We start from the raw sequence: 20,199 nt of genomic DNA, 5'->3' as shown, positions 1-20,199 counted from the left end.
CATCTGCTCTCAATCCCAGAAATTGGGATTATCTTTTGTCCTCAACACACAAATTCCCCTTCAGTAATTTCTAAATCACATTGCTGCTAACTGTATTTTGGTGTACTGCAACAAAATTGATGGATGATTTGGGTCCAGTTATACCTTGAGCTGTGGCAAATGTATGATTTAATGAACTCTTGATCCAATTACTATTTCTACACACATATCAGCAAATCTATCCATAATGTTGTAAACTTTTAACAAGTTGAAATCCATCTTGAACTAAGTTTGGTGTAATGAGATGACTATGGAGGCTGGTGGGGTGGAAGGCGAGGACAACACTGTAAGAGAGGGAGTGTAGAGGAAGAGCAGAGGTGTGTAGGAAGCAGAGAGGGTTGATAACCCTCACCAACCATGGTCAAATGGAAGCCATGGTTCAAGACAAATGAATCTGTTTTAAACGGACTGGTCAACAGAACTGTTGGAGTTGAGATGGAGAAAGTGAGAAAATGGAATCGAGTTCTTGCAGGAAGCTTGTTTTCACCTCGATGGGTTAGTATTGAATCAGACAGTGACTTTTCCAACTTGTCTATTAAGGAAGCTGGGTCATTTTTAAGAGTGTTGTTCAAGTAACCTACTTGAAAAGGTAAGTTCAGCAAGAGGTACATCACAATCCATGCAGTCATCGATCAAGCAGATACAGATACTCTCAGCTTTCACCTCGACCCCGGAGATAAGCAATGCTGCACCTGCTTCACCATCACTGCTGATCGCTGCTGCACCTGCCGACACGGGCTCAGCGTTCTTAAACAACCACATGGCTGCCTGATTCAGCTGGCCTGCACCGTTAGAAACAAACAGGAATTAAATTATTAAATATGTTCACTAGCTCCGTTTATAACAAACAATAAAATGCTGTGGAATGAAAGTGCTACCAATGCAGGTTATTATTTAAATTTGCAGCAAGCACACTGGACAATGAGCATGAATATTGGCTGATTTGGTTCGACCAGTCCATGGATTGAAATTGGTGCAGCATAGGCAAGCGATAAACAAAGAACTTCTGGTGTGAACTACTAAAGTTAGGCAATTCATCATCTTTATAGGGAATAGGATGCAAAGGCATTCTAACTTCCATAATTCTCAATAGACTGAAGGATCCAGAAACCACAAGTTTATACATGTGTCAAAATATCAATCTGAATAAGAATGTTTCAAACAAGAGATATACGAGGAGAGAGACACAACAAGCTGGAGTAACTCAGCGGGACAAAACCAGCAATCAAAATTAATTTGAATTAATGCCACATTTTGATTGTAACTAAAGGAATGTCCACAGAATGAATCTCCGTGTTAAAGGGGAAATGTGCAGAGAACTTTCTCTCTTCAAACCAGAGCAGAAGAAGTGATATCTAAAGTGAAGCAGAAGAATTCACTTTCACTCCATCTTTTCCCGATGTAGTAAGAAGCCAACAACTATACAAGAAGGGGCCGTGTATGTTCTCCAGCTTTGGATTGCAGCAGTGCTTTATGACAATCATCCAGGCTACATTTTCATTCAGATTCTTTTTTAGTAAAAGCCTCTTTGGAAATGGGTTAGGAACACTGCAAATCACAAATTCCAGGAAACCAAATGGTTTTAAAATGTCTTTTCATAAACTATTTGATAAATGAGTCTTAATTTTTCCTCCTCTCCTCAAATTCCTGAGAATAATTTTCCATTCCAACATTAGGAGCATGACCAAAAATAATATACTCTACAGTTGCAATTACATGTATGTTCTCTACCTTTGGATTGCAGCAATGCTTTACGACAATCGTCCAGGTTAAATCCAAGGTCTTGGAGGCGATCCAGCTGCAACTCTGCAATAAAAGAAAGAAAATGCTGCTGTATAATTAAAACTAACAATCTCTGCTTTTCACATGGGTTAAAGGCAATTTAAGGATTGTACATAAGCCTCTATATCACCTACATTGTATATACAATTAGTACAAGCAACAGTTTTTATTCTAGAAAGGTAACCCCGTGGGAAAATGTGCAAAGCTGCAAAAAAATTACAGTCATTATTCAGCCACCATAATATGACGGTTCTTGACTGATTTCAAATGGAGAGGATTAATATCAAACAGCTAAGTCCCAATTGGAATTTTCCCCACTTTCAAATCTTATAGACTTGCAATTTATAACGTGACTTTGTCAGCTGCCAAATAAAAACCGGCAGACTTATGGATTTTGACTTCAATTAACCATGGAGAGATTCGTAAATGACTCAATTAGGAGCTAATTCAAGTAATTTATAAAAAAGAATGTTTTCTTTAATGAGGCAGTCATGATCTGATGAACTGACTATCTTTTAACTGGAGTTTAAAAATAGTCAAGAATGATACGATGACCTCACTTGCCCATAATTAATTGAGTCTAGACAATTTGAATCCAACTTGCATTTCTGAATGTTGACATTAAAAAAACAACCCATATACTTGGATATTAACTGGGAAACTTGTTAGGAAAGAATTAAAGAATGAGTAAATATGATAACTGCTATTTTATCAATGGTTCAATGGTACTTCAATGGTTAAATGGTTCACTCATCTTACTCATTCTTTAAGGTACACAAAAGTGCAGGAGAAACTCAGCAGGTGAGGCAGCATCTATGGAGCGAAAGAATAGGTGACGTTTCGGGACGAGACCCTTCTTCAGACTGATGTATACTGATGTGCTCATGTATAGAATGCTTTGACTGGATAGCATGCAAATAAAGTTTTTCATTGTATCTCAATGTATGTGACAATATTAAAGCAATACCAATTCCAATTATAATACCATATTGGGAGCAGCTTGAGGGGCATGCAGACTACTGACAAAAAGGATAATCAATAAAGGGGTTCTGTTGCTCTGCCTATTACTTACCAAGGATAGGATCTATTTGGTGTCCACTTGTTTCTTTTTTCCCAGATCCTGTTGTTGAGATGCCTGTCAAACGAAATGAGTTGGTATTGCCATTCATTGACCCAGGATCAGGCATGACAGGCACTGCAGTCGTCTGCTTCGGTATAGACTTCACTATTGCCAGAAATAGCTGTACATCGTTGTATGAAAGTCTGATGTCAAGACTGGAGAATTGAACCTGAAACAAAAACAAAATAAGTTTAAGATTACGACAGATATCTATGGGCTTCTTTTGTGTATCTATCTATAATTCTATTATATGCATTATCTAGTCTTCTTTCTATTTTTGAACATGAAAAATGAAGCCTAGATTGAAAAGATATCAGTTATATCTCTTAAATTATTCGGTCTTCATTTTGAATTGTCATTGAAGCTCATCACATTTGGGGCAAGAGTCTTCTGCCTCATATCCTTAGAGATGCAGCACAGAAACAGGTCTGAAGAAGGGTCTCGACCCAAAAAGTCACCCATTCCTTCTCCCCAGAGATGCTGCCTTCCCGCTGAGTTACTCCAGCTTTTTGGGTCTATCTTCGACAGAAACAGGCCTATTGGCCCACCAAGTCCGCGCAAACCAACTATCACCCCGTACACCTGCACTATCACTAGGAACAATTTCACAATTTCAAAGAAGCCAATGAACCTATAAACCTGTACGTCTTTGGAGTGTGGATGCACCTGGAGAGAAAACTCACACGGTCACAGGGAGAACGTGCAAACTCCATACAGACAGCATCCGTAGTCAGGATCAAACCCGGGTCTCTGACACTGTAGGCAGCAACTCTACTGCTGCGCCATTGTGCCACCCATTCTTCTTATTACATATTCTAAGACTATATACTGATTTGCCAACAAACTACAGCACATGATCTATTTTAGACCAGCTGGCATTGACATCACCAAGTCAGATCTATAGTGTTTCCCAGTCGTTTTTCAAGACTAACTTTCACTCTCATTTTCTTATTCTTGAAAAATGACAGAGAAAGACTGTTAAAGGGAGACATTATTTCAGCTTTCCATGGCATGGAAAAGACTCTTCTGCAAAAGGGTTGGAAGATTCTGGCCTCCATCTTGGAATGAGGCAGTGGCATGAATGATCAGAATTTAGGATTATGATGCTCACAGATTGCACACTTGCCCTTCCTTTGGATATAAACGGACTATATTTCTGCTCTCTCGGAATAAACGATATTGCCAAATGGGATACAGCAATCTTGTTAGAACCAATAAGATCTGGAACTTGTAAAGGTAGAAATTTGTATGGGAACCATTGATGTTCAGCCATTTGAATGGCCAATTTCAAAGCATGTGCTTTCAGACACATTTTATACACTGACTTGATGTGAATGGTTGGAGCATCTATTTTAGCTTTTTACTCTTGATGCTGTGCTAGTCTATTCAACCCAGTTTAATATCTGTAAGTGTTTCATCCAGATAAATGAGGTGGTTTAGCAATGGAAATAAGACAAATTCCAACTAATTTGCCTGTGTAAAGATAATGTATAATTTTTAATGTTTTGCTTCTCTTTTCTTTCATCTAAATTCATCCACCTCCATATATCCTCTCTCTCCTTTCCCACCTAGAGACCTTCAGTGTCAATTTCATGAACTTTGGCTGCCCTCCAGTAGCTCAGTCAAGTGTCCATTCTTCCCTTGTAAAGCTAGACAGAGCCGCACACAGCATGCCTTCACTATGATAATTCCACTGAGGATAACCTCATCTTGTCTTAATCTTTAAAAGCTGAATAAATCTGCAAGTGATTATAATGCATAGCATAAAACAGTAACCACATCCAAAATCCAACTCCTCCTATCTTCTTCAATCTGTTCTCCACCCTCAACTAAAAGTACCACCACATGTTTGCTTTGAACCCAGAAAATTACAGTGGCTTTATGACGAGGGTTTCAGACTCTGATGTGTCACACCAATGTCTCATGCCACAGCCAGGGGAAATTAAAGCTTTTAAAACTAACAAATAAAAATTGCTTCATTTACTGTTGATCTTCAAATTCGTCTCAATCTTATGTTAGCAGTGATGTAAAATTATATTCACTCGTTATTGTTCTTGGAAATAGATGTTATAAATGAAGGCCCTTGATATCGAGCTTTGTGTAACAGTGATGCTCATTATAACTTAGGTCAAAGAGGGCAAAAGCTCATTGGAATTGTAGGACAAAACTTACATTCAGACTTTCTTAATCTTTACTCCAAATTCGTGATTTATTATACTATAATGTTCAGTTCAGGAGCACTAAATATATGATGTATTTGTCCCTGGTGGATTACTACTCTGCATTGATCAAAATGTTAAATGGTTGAAGTTAAAAACTTCTTGGTTTCTGTTTGATTTAAAAACTCTTCTTTTCAAAGTCAAAAGCCTTTTTATCGTCCTTCGTGATTTATGATTAATATCGCAATAACTTACATCTGGAAATCCTTTACGACTTTGGTTTGACTTCCTCTGTTTCTCTATTCTGCAATTCATAAAATCTGGTGTCTAACTGCCTCAAGGTGATTTGCAAATTATGAGTATTGCTTAAAAGAGCAAATGAAGCAAGCAGGGAAAATAAAGTAGCAATTTTATCCATGATTCTTGCGTGTGATGCCCTGAGTAATAAGTGGCTGGAAACTACAGTAGTGTCAGGGTTAGAGAAAGGTCAGCAAAGCAACTCCGCACAATTGCCACTGGCAGTTTGACATTTTCCCTGCAATCAGTATTTCAATCTCATGTGCTATTCATCTTTGGTTTTCTTATAAAACATATGTATGGAAACGCAAGACACAGTACTTTAATGTTAAATGTGCATTCCTTTACAAAAGTGATCTAATAAACAACCATTTCAATTGGAATCTCTTCAATCACTGGACTGTAAATAGCTGCTATTCCAAATAAAACACTACTTGAATTTCTCTCTACTCTTTTTTAAACCCAAAATTACTGATGAATGACTTTAAAGGCTTCTTCAGTAATATACTGACAAAAATATTGATTTCATAGAAACATAGAAATTAGGTGCAGGAGTAGGCCATTTGGCCCATCGAGCCTGCACCGCCATTCAATATGATCATGGCTGATCATCCAACTCAGTATCCCGTACCTGCCTTCTCTCCATACCCTCTGATCCCCTTAGCCACAAGGGCCACATCTAACTCCCTCTTAAATATAGCCAATGAACTGGCCTCGACTACCCTCTGTGGCAGAGAGTTCCAGAGATTCACCACTCTCTGTGTGAAAAAAGTTCTTCTCATCTCGGTTTTAAAGGATTTCCCCCTTATCCTTAAGCTGTGACCCCTTGTCCTGGACTTCCCCAACATTGGGAGCAATCTTCCTGCATCTAGCCTGTCCAACCCCTTAAGAATTTTGTAAGTTTCTATAAGATCCCCTCTCAATCTCCTAAATTCTAGAGAGTATAAACCAAGTCTATCCAGTCTTTCTTCATAAGACAGTCCTGGCATCCCAGGAATTTCAGGCAGAATCCCAACATTTAAAAAGGATAGAATCTGCTGGAATCACAATAGTTCAGGCAGCATCCGTGGAAATGGAAACTGTAAACATGTCCAGCATTTCTATTATTTCAGATTTCCGGCACTGCAGATTTAAAATATGTTAATCGACCCTCTAATGTATGTCTCTTTCAAGTTGAAAGATGCAAGAGTCAATTGCAGGAGCTTACACACAGTATTCGAAAAAAAGGGAACAGAGAGTTACGGGCCTGTCCCACTTAGGCTATTTTTAGGCGACTGCCGGTGACTGTCATAGTCGTAGCAGGTCACTGAAAAAATGGCGACTGGACCTCCCCTTCGACATAAAATTTGAAATAGAATCATTTACTTTAACAAAAAAAAACCCCCGAAGTCAACAAAAAAAAACGAAGTCAGCACCAGCGACAATTTACATCACCTGGCGACAACCACGACAGCACCTACGTAAGGAGAAGTCAAGCTGCGCTCATTGGTGTCAAACCCACTGTCGGCCACTGTCTAAGAAAATGTTTCAACATGTTGAAAATCCAGCGGCGACCAGAAAGACACTATGACTCTTTGGGCGACTGAGGAGACTACTCATAACAATACAGGCGACACCCCGGCGACAGCCTAGTTACCTGTAGTTGCCTACAAAAATAGCCAAAGTGGAACAGGCCCTTTATTTTCCTTCTTCTTAATTAAGAAGCTAATCCGATTGTTGCACTCCAAACTACTGCATAGCTAAGAACAATTAACAATCACAGATTGACAATCAAATCTCAGAAGTCATCTGTTAAAATGATACCTCAAGTACTGGTGGGAAATCCTCACTACCAAAGGCATCTAGTAGACCCGAGCTCCTCTGGTAGATAGGGTTGCCAATCAATTCTATCTGCACATTTACAGGATCGATAATGGATAATGCAGTCTCTTGCTCACTGCCAAGTCGACATGAAAACACCTGTAAATAGGGTAAAATAGCACAGGTTTAGAATCACAATCTGGAACAAAAATGAGAAAATAAATCTAGCCAGTGTTTGCTGCAGTTTTAAAATATGAAAATATCAATGCAATTTATTTTTTTTAAGTATTGCAGTACATAGTAGACATTTTACAACTCAGGTGACTGACTTTACTCACATTGATAAGAAAGGAGCAGCAGGAAAAAGGTAGCCCCATGAGGAATGCAACCAGTTCTTTAACCACCGAGTTAAATTGAAGTAAACTTCATTATAGGGTCTATGGCTCTATAACTTTTATATTTGATTTTTCTCAATTTTTAAGTGACTGGTATCTCTGGGTATTAAACCCAAAGTAAACTGTTTTGGAAATAGTGACCGAATGACAAATTAATAATTCACTTGTGATATTAATCTTTTTTGAATAGGAGTATATTTAGAAAGTTATCTTGATTACACAGTGCAAAAGGTATCTCATTGCAATGCAATATAAAATAAAATGACCGTTAACTTGTAAAACAATTTTATTTTCTTCATATGATATTGCAGTGATTTTTACCTCAATTCCTCCAAGACTGCCGGAGAAAGGCCGATCTACTAAACGTGGTTTGTAGGTGAGCACAGTCGTGGCCTTCAGAATGACTGCATTTGTATCATGGCATGACATGTCTTCAACCACTACAAATTCAGTACCTGTGGAAATAATTAGCGTTGGTTCTTTAAGTCATGCTAAATTGGGATTGGAGACAGAAATTATATTTAACCCTTAAACTACACAATTGAAAAAACAATCCCATTCAATGGGAGTAGCGCAAAAGAATGTTACTTTATTTCAGCATGATCCATTAAAATAAAAATTTTGGATGCAGGTTGCTTCAAAGACATTTAAATGCTAATGACATGGTGTTGAACAGGTTTGGTAGCCTGTAAAATAATGGTTTTATCAAGTCAAATTCACTATGTGCTTTAATCAGATTTGACTTATTCAGGTATTGTAAGAAATAGACCACTGAAGACAATAGATGGCATGTTGCACCTCAGGATACCACTGACTAATGCATGTACAAACAATTCCATGAAAGCAGGAATAAAAATTCAAGAAAATATCTTCTGCAACAGATGGCTCAAATTATATTTTGAATTCAATGAAGGCTCAGCATTGTATAGTTTACCCCACTGAATTATTTTTCATACATGAACTCTTGCAGCCTCAAGATTTTGTGATGAACATAAGTTATGCGTGTCCGAGCAAGTAAAATGATTGTTAACAAGCGAATTGAAAGCAGTGAGTCCCATTCGCCCGTCAACATCGCATTTGTGCACAGGCCAGCCAATACTGCCAGCTGGTCCTCATGGTGAAAACTTGGTAAATTGAATTCTTCCAAGTCCAGATGAATCCATGCTAAATTAATATGTTTCAACTGCTGTCCAAACACCACCACCTAATTCAGGGGAGAGTATTTCAAACTGTCTGTCCAATGCCTAAGCAGCTGACCACTATACCCAGTGAACGTCTTACAGCTATGACCACAGGAATGGAGATTTTAAGGAAATATAAAATTATTCTCCAGATACCTTCAAACGAAACAGATCTGGGAACATATAGGCATATAAACATGTATTAACTTTCTAAAGATAAATTGCAGTTTTTACCGGTTACGTTGATTTTCACTTCCAGGTATTTCTCATTTGGCATTGGCACAGACGACCGTTTTGTGACAACTCCATACTTGACAGTTTTGGGAATCAACACTTCGCTGCCCACTTTTCGGTCACGCGCTGGCGAGGCATTTTCTGGTTTCTTTGGGCTGTCAGAAGTTTGCAGGAAATCGCGCACAAGCATCAACCAATCAAATATGACAAAAACACGGAGGTTATTCAGAACCACTGTGAAACATGAAGCATCTCTGGTCGACCTGGGTAATGACAAATAAAAATTCCCCACTGAGCAAGGATTCAAGTTATCATAAACAAACAGTGGATTCTTTCATGGAAAGATTCTGCATGCTTACTTTTACTCTTTGATGCTAAACTATTAATTTTCCTCTGGACAGCATTGACGGGAAGTAGAGGTTGAACAGGAAAAATGTAGAGGTATCACTTATTTCTAAGGGCCACACCATGGGAGTCTCAAGAGAGCAAGTAGACCAGGTGAGTCAAAGATCGTGTTTCCATGCTGTATCCCTAAACTAAAACTAAACTAGAAGCGATGAACACAGCCCAGCCCATCACAGGCTCATCACCTCCTTCCATCCAGTTCATCTTCACAGTGGGGGGCATCAGGAAGGCTGGATGTATGATGAAGAATGCCTGTCACTCCAGCTGGACCCTTTTTTCTCTACTAACATCTGGGAGAAGATGCAGGAGATTGAAAGCGTGGAGGTCCAGATATAATAACAGCTTCTTCTCCAGTACTACTCGACTCCTGAACCAAGTACTCTTTCACACCCCATTCCTGGAGTTCTATGTTCTATGTTCACTGACTCTTAACTCTATCTCATCGGTTATTCTGTTGTTGTACTTTTGCGTTGCTTGGATTTTGCACTCCAATCTTGCACTGTTCTGGTGTTTTGCACTCGTCGTTGTATTATCATTGTATTTATTATTACTGTGTGTACACTGTTTGCGAGCTTCATGTGAATAAGGAATTTCAAGGAATTCTACTTGTGGTGCATTTAACAAGAACCTTTTCTAATCTAATCAGGAGTTGACGAGGTCTGGGGCAAAACATGATCATATTGATGGTGGTGTAGGTTAGGGAAGCTGAAAGGCTGCTTGCTCCTACTTGTGTTATTCTAATGTTTCTTAAAAATATGTTAACTTACACAGGATACAGTTCTTATGGGTACTGATGGTCTTGTCAATAAATTATGAAAATACCCACTCTTCATTTATAAACAACAAGTAGCCTACACTGGATACTCATTCATTGGGAATGTCACAATTGAGCCTGACCTGTCATTATGAGATATTCACAGAGATTTCAGCTTGGTCCCATTTCTAATCATAGATATGAAAAAACGCTATTAGTTGCAATGCTAAATCAGCTATATTGTTTGTCACCTGTAATGTAGTTCCATTTGCAAGGAAGCTTGGTTGCTACCACTTTTTGACGCATCCAAAATGCATCGAAACGCGTTAGTTTTAAGGTCTGGGTTGTTTGCTTGTCCAGCGCTTCGTGTGTCATGAGCCATCATTGAGTGGGAGACCAGATTTACAGACTTTGTCGTGTTTGAAAAACTCTCATAAAGTAGCTTCGACTTTTTGAAATCAAACCTGAAAAAGAAATAGTTGATCTAATTCATAAACTCAGCAAGATTTATTTCACAGTACATCTTCCAGCGATTTAAACAGGTGATATTCACGTTAAAATCCTTACATTGAATCATAGTTCAGCGAAGGAAGCTAATGATCAACTGATTTCAAGATGGTTCTGTTCAAGAGTAATCCAGCAGGTCACACCCACTCGCCACAGTACTTATTCAGTTTCCTGTCTGAACACCACAATCACATCTGCTTCATTTGCCCCTTCGGACCGTGCATTCCAAATCATTCATGTTGGACGGGTGCTCTTCCATTTGAACCTTCAGTCTGATACAGAATTCACTCTGCCGCCAGTCTATAAATTCTTACGTGTCCAATTATCATGAAAACTGCCTCCGTCAATGGTCTATCGCGATACCGTCCTTCCTGTGGCAGCGCAGAACCCTCAGGAGTGCATCACAAAACCTCGGCTTGTTCTGGTGGGAACAATTCCCCGCTGCAACCAATTGCTTTTACTCCTTCCCAAATCAACGTATATTTATAAAAATCTGGAAACGGTACAAATTTCAAGTCCAATTTGGCATGCGTGCCTTGATTCAACCATCTGCCTTCTAACTCTTCTTCAATCAAGGATTCCATTGCTATTTGATCCATGGTTTCAACACATGCACAGGATTAATCTCAATGTACAAATTTGATACCAATTTTATTCATAACCCACAGACATATCACAATGGAAGGTTTAGTTTATTGTCACTTGTACCGAGGTATTCTCAGTTATTCTTCTGCAATTTGCCCGATTCAAGGAGCCCAATATAAGGGGCGTGGCAGAGGAGAACTACATGTACAAATAGCAGCAAATACCTTGCTAGTGAACTGCTGCTTGCGTTCTTGCCCTTTGACCCGAGAAGCTCCAAGCTAACATTCATCATGTCGATGAGAAACGACATGTTCGTGTATACCTCTCCGGTGAGAACAGTCTGAGAAGACCAGAAACAATTAAAATAAACAAAATGCCTGAAAAGAATATTAGAAACCTTGTTCATCAACATTTATGGTGACAACAAGCCAAAACCTGAATGGTTTCTGTTACACGTTTGCATGTTTTGGCTGACAATTTGCTGGGCTTGGGAACTCATATTGCCTTGGTGAGGGAATATTGCACCTGGGGCCTCAGTGTACAAGCCAAGCAAATAAACATCAGTAAAGAGACCGAGTACCAAAAGGTCCAAGGAGGAAAGCAGGGGTAGATCAGAGTGGGTGAATTCAAAGTTCAAATTAGTATACAACTATAGAGTAAGGGGGGAGGGCGAAGGTTTAATGGAGATGTGTGGGGCAAGTTATTTTATACACAGAGCAATGGGGGCCTGGAATGCATTGCGCCAGGGGTGGTGGTGGAGGCAGATTCGAAAGTGGCGTTTAAGATAGGCAAATGGAAGTACAGGGAATAGAGGGAGATGAGATCAGTTTAACTTGTCATCATGTTTTGGCACAAATATTGTGGGCCAGAGGGCCTGTTCCTGTTCTGTACTGTTCTATGTTCTTAAATATAAAATATTATTAAAAAGGGGAGGGGGGGGAAAGAGAGAGCAAGAGAGAATGTGAAGGACAAGGAGGAAAAGATGGCACAGGAGAATGGGGTAGATTGGCATGGGAACAAGGAGCCTGCAGGAATGAGATTCATTTCAGCCATGCCTTTAACTTGGTCCATTTCCTACCCCAAATATTTCTAGATCCTGTTATGATATACTTACATGTATGCTGGGGTCCTGCAAATCAAATGGCCTCATGAACTCTTCAATAGGCTCCCCTAAATTGTTCTGTATTAATCCACGGATTAACTTGTATTTACCAAGGTCCAAAGAGCAATGGACTGATGAGAGACTGCCATGGATGGCCATATCAGGGACTGCATGGCTGATCTCCCTGAGTGAACAGAAGGATAGTCATAAGAAGGCACAGTACAGCTGGTGCGAAATCTCATTCTGAGCATCTTCAGAGATGGCTCATCAATGTAAAATATGATAAATGGAACAATGGGAGGTTCAGTTCTTTTATCGTCTAGGTTTTATAAAATGGCATCTCAAGCCTTTTACCCAGCCCTACCATTTGCTGTGATGGATAAGCAACTGTTAGAAAAACTAAATTTAAGCAAAACTGTAAATACTTTTGTAAATCAAAATATTTCCACCTCTCTCGTCATCTCAAACCCTTTCATTATTCAACCTCCTCTCTGTAATTATCAGTTTCTCGTTAAAAGTGTTATATGCATGCACTGCAATCCTCCAATAGCTTATTCAATACCTCCATATGCAATTTATAGTCGATGCCAACTATTTTGTCCTCACTACTTTTGAACAAAATAAGTAACTTCCAACGTTTTAAAAAGCACAGTAAATTTATAATTGTTAGCAAATGTCTGCGCAATCATTTTCACAGTGAAGCTCCTTCCCCACTGTCTACTGTCTTCTTTATGTTATTGATCAGCTAGTAAATTGCACGGAGCAATGTCAGATGGAATTGCAAAGTGCGAGGACATACACTCATCATTGTAGAGCCTGGGGAAGTATGGAGGAACAATTTAGAGGCCGTTTCATCAGGCAGGAAAGAACAAACACTTACTTATCCAGGTTACGTTCAACCTGCAGTTTCAGACAGCATCGTTCTTTCAGCAGGTTCCCATCAAGATGTCTGACCAGATAGGATGGGAAATGCAGGTCCGAAGCACTGCTCTCAGGCCTTCCAGCACGCTCCCTGGGATGTCTCTCTGCAGTGAAGATATCCATGTCTTGTAGGTCAACCACAATGCAGTCTAGCAGGCAGATATGCTCTTCTGAAAAAAGGAAGTATTTGCACTAAAACCTCGGATATATTTAAATTTTGTACACTGGGTAACAGGCGAACATTTTTCAAAAAAATTCCTTTGCAAATGATATGCAAGTGAATAGAAGATGACCATCTCGGCTTATCACATTTTCATATTATCTCTAGCCTGCTTCCCAAGATGAAGACATTTTTTGCAACTTGCTTTATTACCCTCGGATTCCTTTAGCTCCACAATCTGAGGTTGAGCATGTTGCCCTTCTTCCTGTGTTTTCTGTTTTGCTCCTGCTTCAGATTCACACCGTGGCATATTATGAAGAGGTTCTCTGGAGCAACCAGCACCAGAGCCAAGTTTGTCTGGTCTGCAAAGAATGGATAGAGGATCTGATGTGGTGCTCGTTGTCGTCTTCTGATTTACTATTTCTTCAGATGGAAAGTTCGCAGGTTCCTGGCATGAAAGAACCAAAGGTTTGAGGAGGCAACAACAAAGCTACAGATGAAAGGCAAAAACACAGCATCACTGTATGTTTAAAATATGTAACCTATCCAAATATACATTTGAAAGATTATAATGTAAATTAATTGCTGACTTAACCATTTGACCTTATTGCAGCAAACCTGGATTCTCTCCCATTATCAGTCATGTTGGTTGGATCTACTACATCCTAATGTATCTAGATACAGCTCTTGGGGTTAACGCAATCAAGGGATAAGGGGGAAAAAGTAGGAACGGGGTACTGATTTTGGATGATCAGCCGATCATATTAAATGGTGGTGCTGGCTCGAAGGGCCGAATGGCCTCTTCCTGCACCTATTTTCTATGTTTTTCACATAATTAGAGGTGAGTGAATCACATCCCAAGCAAAATCCTGACTAGAGATAACCAAATTGCTGGTATACTTATTAACTCAAAAATATAATTCCTAGGGCCAGAGAGATCAATGAACCCAGGAAGATAAAATACATTTCAAATGCTCACAAAATCATTAAACATTGAATTTTTCTGCACTTTTTCCATGCCTGGTTACAAGGTACCAAACAGTGCATTTGGATGAACTATTTCGGTATCCAACCTTTTAAAGCTGGAAATAACAAATGGATAAAGAGGATTACAGGTTTACATATTTTAAAATTCAGTTGTGCTTACTAAACAAAAAACTCATCAAAAAATACAGATCACTCCCAATTTAAATAATGCAAACTTACAATTTTATATATTTGGTAATCTTTCTTCATAAAGCCAAAGAAAACGCACTGTGCCACCTTCGGGAATGAACAGTGAATTCTTTATCTTCAGGTGATCTAATTTCACATTGTTCCCCGACCAATCACACTTATATCAATTTCTCACCGTTTCTTTTAAATGCCTCATTAATGGTCAGTTCTTATGTTCGTGACCTGTCATAACTTGGATAAATCTGGAGAAAGGTCTTGACCTGAAACATCACTTATCCATGCCTTCCAGAAATGCTGCCTGACTTACTAAGTTACTCCAGCAGTTTGTGTCTTTAATTTGGAAAACAGCATCTGCTGTTCCTCATTTAGTTATTTTAGTTTAGTTTAGAGATATGGCACAGAAACAGGCCCTTTGACCTACCGAGTCCACATTGACCAGCGATCCTCGCCCATTAACACTATACAATGCTAGGGACAATTTTTACATATATATAGATATACCAAACCAATTAACCTACAAACCTGTGCGTCTTTGGATTGTGGGAGGGAACAGAAATTCTCGGAGAAAACCCACATGGTCACGGGGAGAACGTACAAACGCCATACAGGTAAGCACTCGTAGCCAGGATCGAACTCGGGTCTTTGGCGCTGTAAATGATGTAAGGGAGCAACTCTACTGCTGAGCCACAACCTATCTCTGTGTGTCTTACCCCTGCCCACCTTCACCTAGTTCTGAGGAAGGGTTGTTGATTTGAAATATTGTCAGGCTTTCTTTCCACACATGCTGCTTGAATGACTGAGTTCTTGCAGCATTTCCGTTCTTATTGCAAAATACTATTGAGTGCTGGAAATCTTAAATTAAAACAGAACATGCTGCAAATACTCAGACGATTAAACGGAGTATGTCCAGTGCTTCCAATTACTAATTCTTTCCAGGTGGCGTTATATTATCATTTTAGTGCTTGTTGCTAAAATGGCAGCAAAAATACAATGAACAATTAGAGGAAGTTAGAAAAGGGCATTATAAAGATTGGCTATTTTGCTATTCATAGTATATACTACCCAGCAACTATGGGCATGTTCAGTCTGAAGAAGGGCCCCAACCCAAAACACTGTCTGCCCATTTCTTTCCAGAGGTGCTGCCTGACCCATTGAGTTCCTCCAGCACTTTGCTTTTCATTCAAGATTTCAGCATCTATAGTCTCTTGTGCCTCCACCCTGTTAATTCTATCAGGCTCACAAAAGGAAAACCACCATTTGTGAAGGGTGTGAAGTAAGCACGGCAACCATTATACAAACCCTTGCATGAAATGCTACTCAAAGATTTAAAAAAGGCTTCATGCTGCAGCCATATCCTTCCTGTTTTAAATTGATTGCAGTGTACAATTACCGACTAAAATGACAGAGCTTACAGCGACACGGTGCTCCCTTGGTCAGAAGAATCTGAATATGATACTGTTCCTCTAGTTTCAGCCAGTTCATTCCAAGAATGCAAACCATGTATTTTTGTTTACATTTAAGAATATCTGGGTTTCATGCGATTGTGGCGATTACAGGTATTAGTGCATTACTGTAGCCAGTGAAATTCTTTGGTAGATTAATGTAAATTTATTTTTAAACCGCTCTCAACGACTTCATCCATTTGCAGTATAGCTATAATCCGATCTCAGGCCAGTCCAATATATTGATTATATTATATTATGGCACTATGCTCTGACAACAGAGAGTTAGGTTATATCGGCTCAGAAGCCATCTCTTCAGCAAACAATGAATGGAAAATAAATAGAACAATGTCAAGATAAAATATAGCAAACTTATGTTCCACATCTTGGGCAACTTAAAATCGGTTACTAGAGCACTTTAAAAAAGAAAAGTGAAGAAAATGCAAGTGACTGTCAGTTTATTACATAATAAGATAAAAACCACCAGGCTTTCATTATCCTTTAGGAAAGCATGCACTCCATTAGGCAGGAGAGATGTTCCAAGCTAGTATTTACACACAGATTTAAAAATAAACACACTACAAGGAAAATAGTAGGAAGATAGATGTTTATCAGGCACAAAAGCACGTCTTATAATAGCAGCAGGTTGCACACCCATCCTCTGTAGTTCAGTGCATTGATGCATCCCTGCAGAAGTGGTGGTATTTTCACTACAATCCAATACAAGCTTTGTCATTTAATGATTAAAGCTAATAAAAAATAATCACTTCATCAGCCAACTTTAACAAAGCAACAAGTTCTCTTGTACTGAGTGCTGGTCAATAAACATGCAAATTGTTGTGTTTGCAGATTGGAAATGGAATTATAAAATGGAAGGTTATGAAGTCCCTTCGTTAGGGAAGCTGTCCATGGACCAAATTACAACATAAATCAATCTGTTTTAACTGTGAAAGTAAAATAATATTTAAATTAAGTAAATTGTGCAAGGTAGTCCTGACTAACTTCAGGATCAACTAAATGGAAACAAATATGTAGTGGCGACAGGTACATCTGGGATTCATGTAATAATTCAGATTTATCTGGTCAACTATACACCCAAAGCATAACATTACATATCTACATATGTGTTATTGTGCTATTCTTGCTTACACTCTTAATGTATTTGGTTACTATTGTGTACCACAGGGCATTTAAATAAATCATTTTCATGAAAGTTAAGAGTCTAACTAGAAAATAACTGTATATTTAGGGAAACTCATGAGATTGTAATGAATTCATTTGAAATGGGTTGGTCACAGCAGTAATCTGTCTTTATATAGTATTTTTAACATTGTAATACAGGCAATAGAATAGAATGCCATTTATTGTCATTCAAACAGACATAGTTTGAAAGGAATTCCGCCGCTCGAACCATGTCTGTTTGAATGACAATAAATGCCATTCTATTCTATTCTATTCTTCTATTCTAATACATGGCTGGTCAAAGGGAAAATTTGCATCTGCATCTAAGAAGAGGAGACAGAGATATGGAGGTGAAGCAATTTAGAGAGCAAATTCCAGAGTTCTGGCTATGTCCAGGCCACCACCAATTCAACAAGTAAAATTGAGAGTACAGAAGACCAGAAATAGAAGAATGCAGATGTACCACAAATTATCGGTGAACAGAAGGTGATATGAAGTGTTCTGTCGTTAGCAGAATTTTTGATAACCATGTTTAGAGGGTGGAATGCTGGAAGTTACCCGGGATGAGAATTTTAGCAGAAGGCATACTGAGGTCGAATTATATTAAACGGACTATACAGGGCAACGATCAGCTTGCACATAATTTCCATTGGTGGTACTGATATAATACAGAGAAGAAACACAACTGATTCAGGTGCAATCAGGGACAGTGTTTTTTTAATTTCTATCTCATACCAGAGTTAAAATGTATTTGCTGTTGTCACCAAATGGTTTAACAAGAATTGTTATGCCAGTTTATACGGTCATTGCAGCCTAATCTGTGATAACTCAATGAATTATCCTGGTTTCACAGAAGCTGACTGGGGAATCACTGCAGTGGCACGGGTTATTGATTGCACCTATTTTCTATCTATCTATGATTCACAAGGGACATTCAACTCTATATTAAAAACTACAGAGAACACTCTTCATGCAGGTGCCTGAAACACGAGCAGTCAGTTCAAACTGGTGCAGGACACCTCTTAAATACATCACATGCAGGAAATAGGGTCAAACCAAACTCACACACCCTGCTGCAGATGATCTTCTGTGTTCATATACAAATCAATGATGCATGCCTATATCTATTCCCTTCAACAGCTGGAGGCACACTCATTCACAAAATATCATGGACATTCATTCTTCTTTTTTTTTTACAGAATGGACACCAGTGCTCTTTCTCACATAGATTTTACCCCAAATATTAAAAAATAGTGAAAGCATTTTTGCAACCCATTCTTTCTCTACAGAGGAAGCTGGAGGTTTCATTTACCAACATGTTTCACCCTCAAAATTGAGATTTAAGCATCTTTCATCAATACATTTCATTTTCATCATTGAGAGCATGAGCAAGGTCCCACACCACCCTGGCGATACTCTCATTATACTCCTGCTATCAGGAAGAAGGCATAGGAGTCTGAAAACTGTGTCTTCCAGGTTGAGGAACAGCTTCTTCCCAACAGTCATTAGGCTCCTAAACACTACAAACATCAAGTAAACTACCAATTTACTTGGTTGCAACTTGGGACTTTAGGTTGTTTTGGAATATATTGTTTAATATTGTTTCTAAAAAATGTATTGAACATTTGTTTTATTGTGCTATCTACGAGTACTGTGTTATGCTGCTGCAAGTAAGAATTCTATTGTCCCTTTTTCATTATTTATTAAACACTTTTGGCTTGAGGTACCCATATCATTTTGATCAATTTTGAATGTCAAATCCTAAATCCAAGTGCATTGTTAAGGCATGAAAACCAGAATCAATAGGTCCCACCTCATACGTTTCACACTCAGCTGCAATATTAAAAATGAATAATTCCAAATCATTTAAGTCTGCAATTGCATCATTATTAAATAGCTGGATATCCTCTGGAGTGCACAGATCAGAACATCTACTATAGATGCAATTACTTGGGAGACAGTGCAAAGTGCATGAACACACGAGGAAATATCACACTACACATTGCCTGTGCAAAAGCATTCAGAGGTGATCTTGTCAGTGTACCTCAAATAATGACGGGTCCTTGTATGAATTGGCGTGCAAAATCAAATTCTCAGAAAAAGAAAAAAGGCAAATAAATAAACTTAAACCAACATTAAGTCACATGTTATGAAAAGAAAAAATCAACCAACCACTTTAAGTGTACACAGTGAATGCAAAAGATAAAATAAATAAACTGCATGCTAGTTTTCTTCACAGGAACACTGCAAAATGTTGCATTTAATTATACATAGTCTGGGAATTTTTTAGCATGCCTTTGAACCTGGGATTTACAAATGATTTATTTTGCACTACATTAAATTCAAAATTAATGGACTAGCCCACATGTTATGCTAACATAATCAATTCCATATATAAGTGAAATTTGAAGAGAACATTTTCTACCATGGGTGAGGATGTTAATGGTGGATAATCCAGTCTTTTGAACTCCTGTCAAAGAGGAAATAGTGATTCCCCAGACAGCCTCAATCCTGGGTCATGTTCAGGATACAAGCTATTATCGTGACAACATGGCCTCCACTCCAGGTCATTCACAGCCCATCAGTCATTACCCGAAGCAAAGCTTAACTGCCAGCAAACTTGCAATTAGCTTGACAACGCAGGGCCGATTCAATGCAGAATCACCAATCACTGTCGGTCTCAAGTCAGCTTTTGGAACACTGTTATTATTCTTACAAGACAGGTAAAATTCAAGATTAGATTTATACAGCTCGTCTGTTATGCTGACAATTTTAAACCAGGAAAATGCAGCAGACACTCATTATCCTCATCAAACAGCATTCACTGAGTTCAAGCAGGAACCTGATCATTTTGCCTACACTGCCTCACTTAGTTGAGAAACAAATCCAAATAGTTGCCTTCTATTTAATATAGTAAGTAAAGGATTCAAAGGTAATAATATAATACGTGTGGTGCTG

At 38.7% G+C, this 20,199-nt stretch overlaps 1 protein-coding gene across 1 annotated transcript in view; it reads right to left on the bottom strand.

The window, feature by feature from the left end:
* The window catches only part of vps13d (vacuolar protein sorting 13 homolog D), a 178,709-nt gene that overhangs the window by 111,520 nt on the left and 46,990 nt on the right, over positions 1-20,199 (bottom strand). Inside the window, 11 exon segments of the mRNA XM_055658999.1 lie at positions 621-821; positions 1,771-1,845; positions 2,894-3,110; positions 7,201-7,356; positions 7,914-8,047; positions 9,008-9,270; positions 10,418-10,630; positions 11,483-11,598; positions 12,373-12,544; positions 13,241-13,451; positions 13,655-13,889. Coding sequence (XP_055514974.1) covers positions 621-821; positions 1,771-1,845; positions 2,894-3,110; positions 7,201-7,356; positions 7,914-8,047; positions 9,008-9,270; positions 10,418-10,630; positions 11,483-11,598; positions 12,373-12,544; positions 13,241-13,451; positions 13,655-13,889 — 1,993 coding nt within the window.

Source organism: Leucoraja erinacea, chromosome 30 (genome assembly GCF_028641065.1).
Source record: "Leucoraja erinacea ecotype New England chromosome 30, Leri_hhj_1, whole genome shotgun sequence".
In the NCBI taxonomy this organism is placed as follows: domain Eukaryota; kingdom Metazoa; phylum Chordata; class Chondrichthyes; order Rajiformes; family Rajidae; genus Leucoraja; species Leucoraja erinaceus.
Note: the sequence above shows the minus strand (reverse complement) of the source record. Positions and strands in the feature narration are given on the sequence as shown.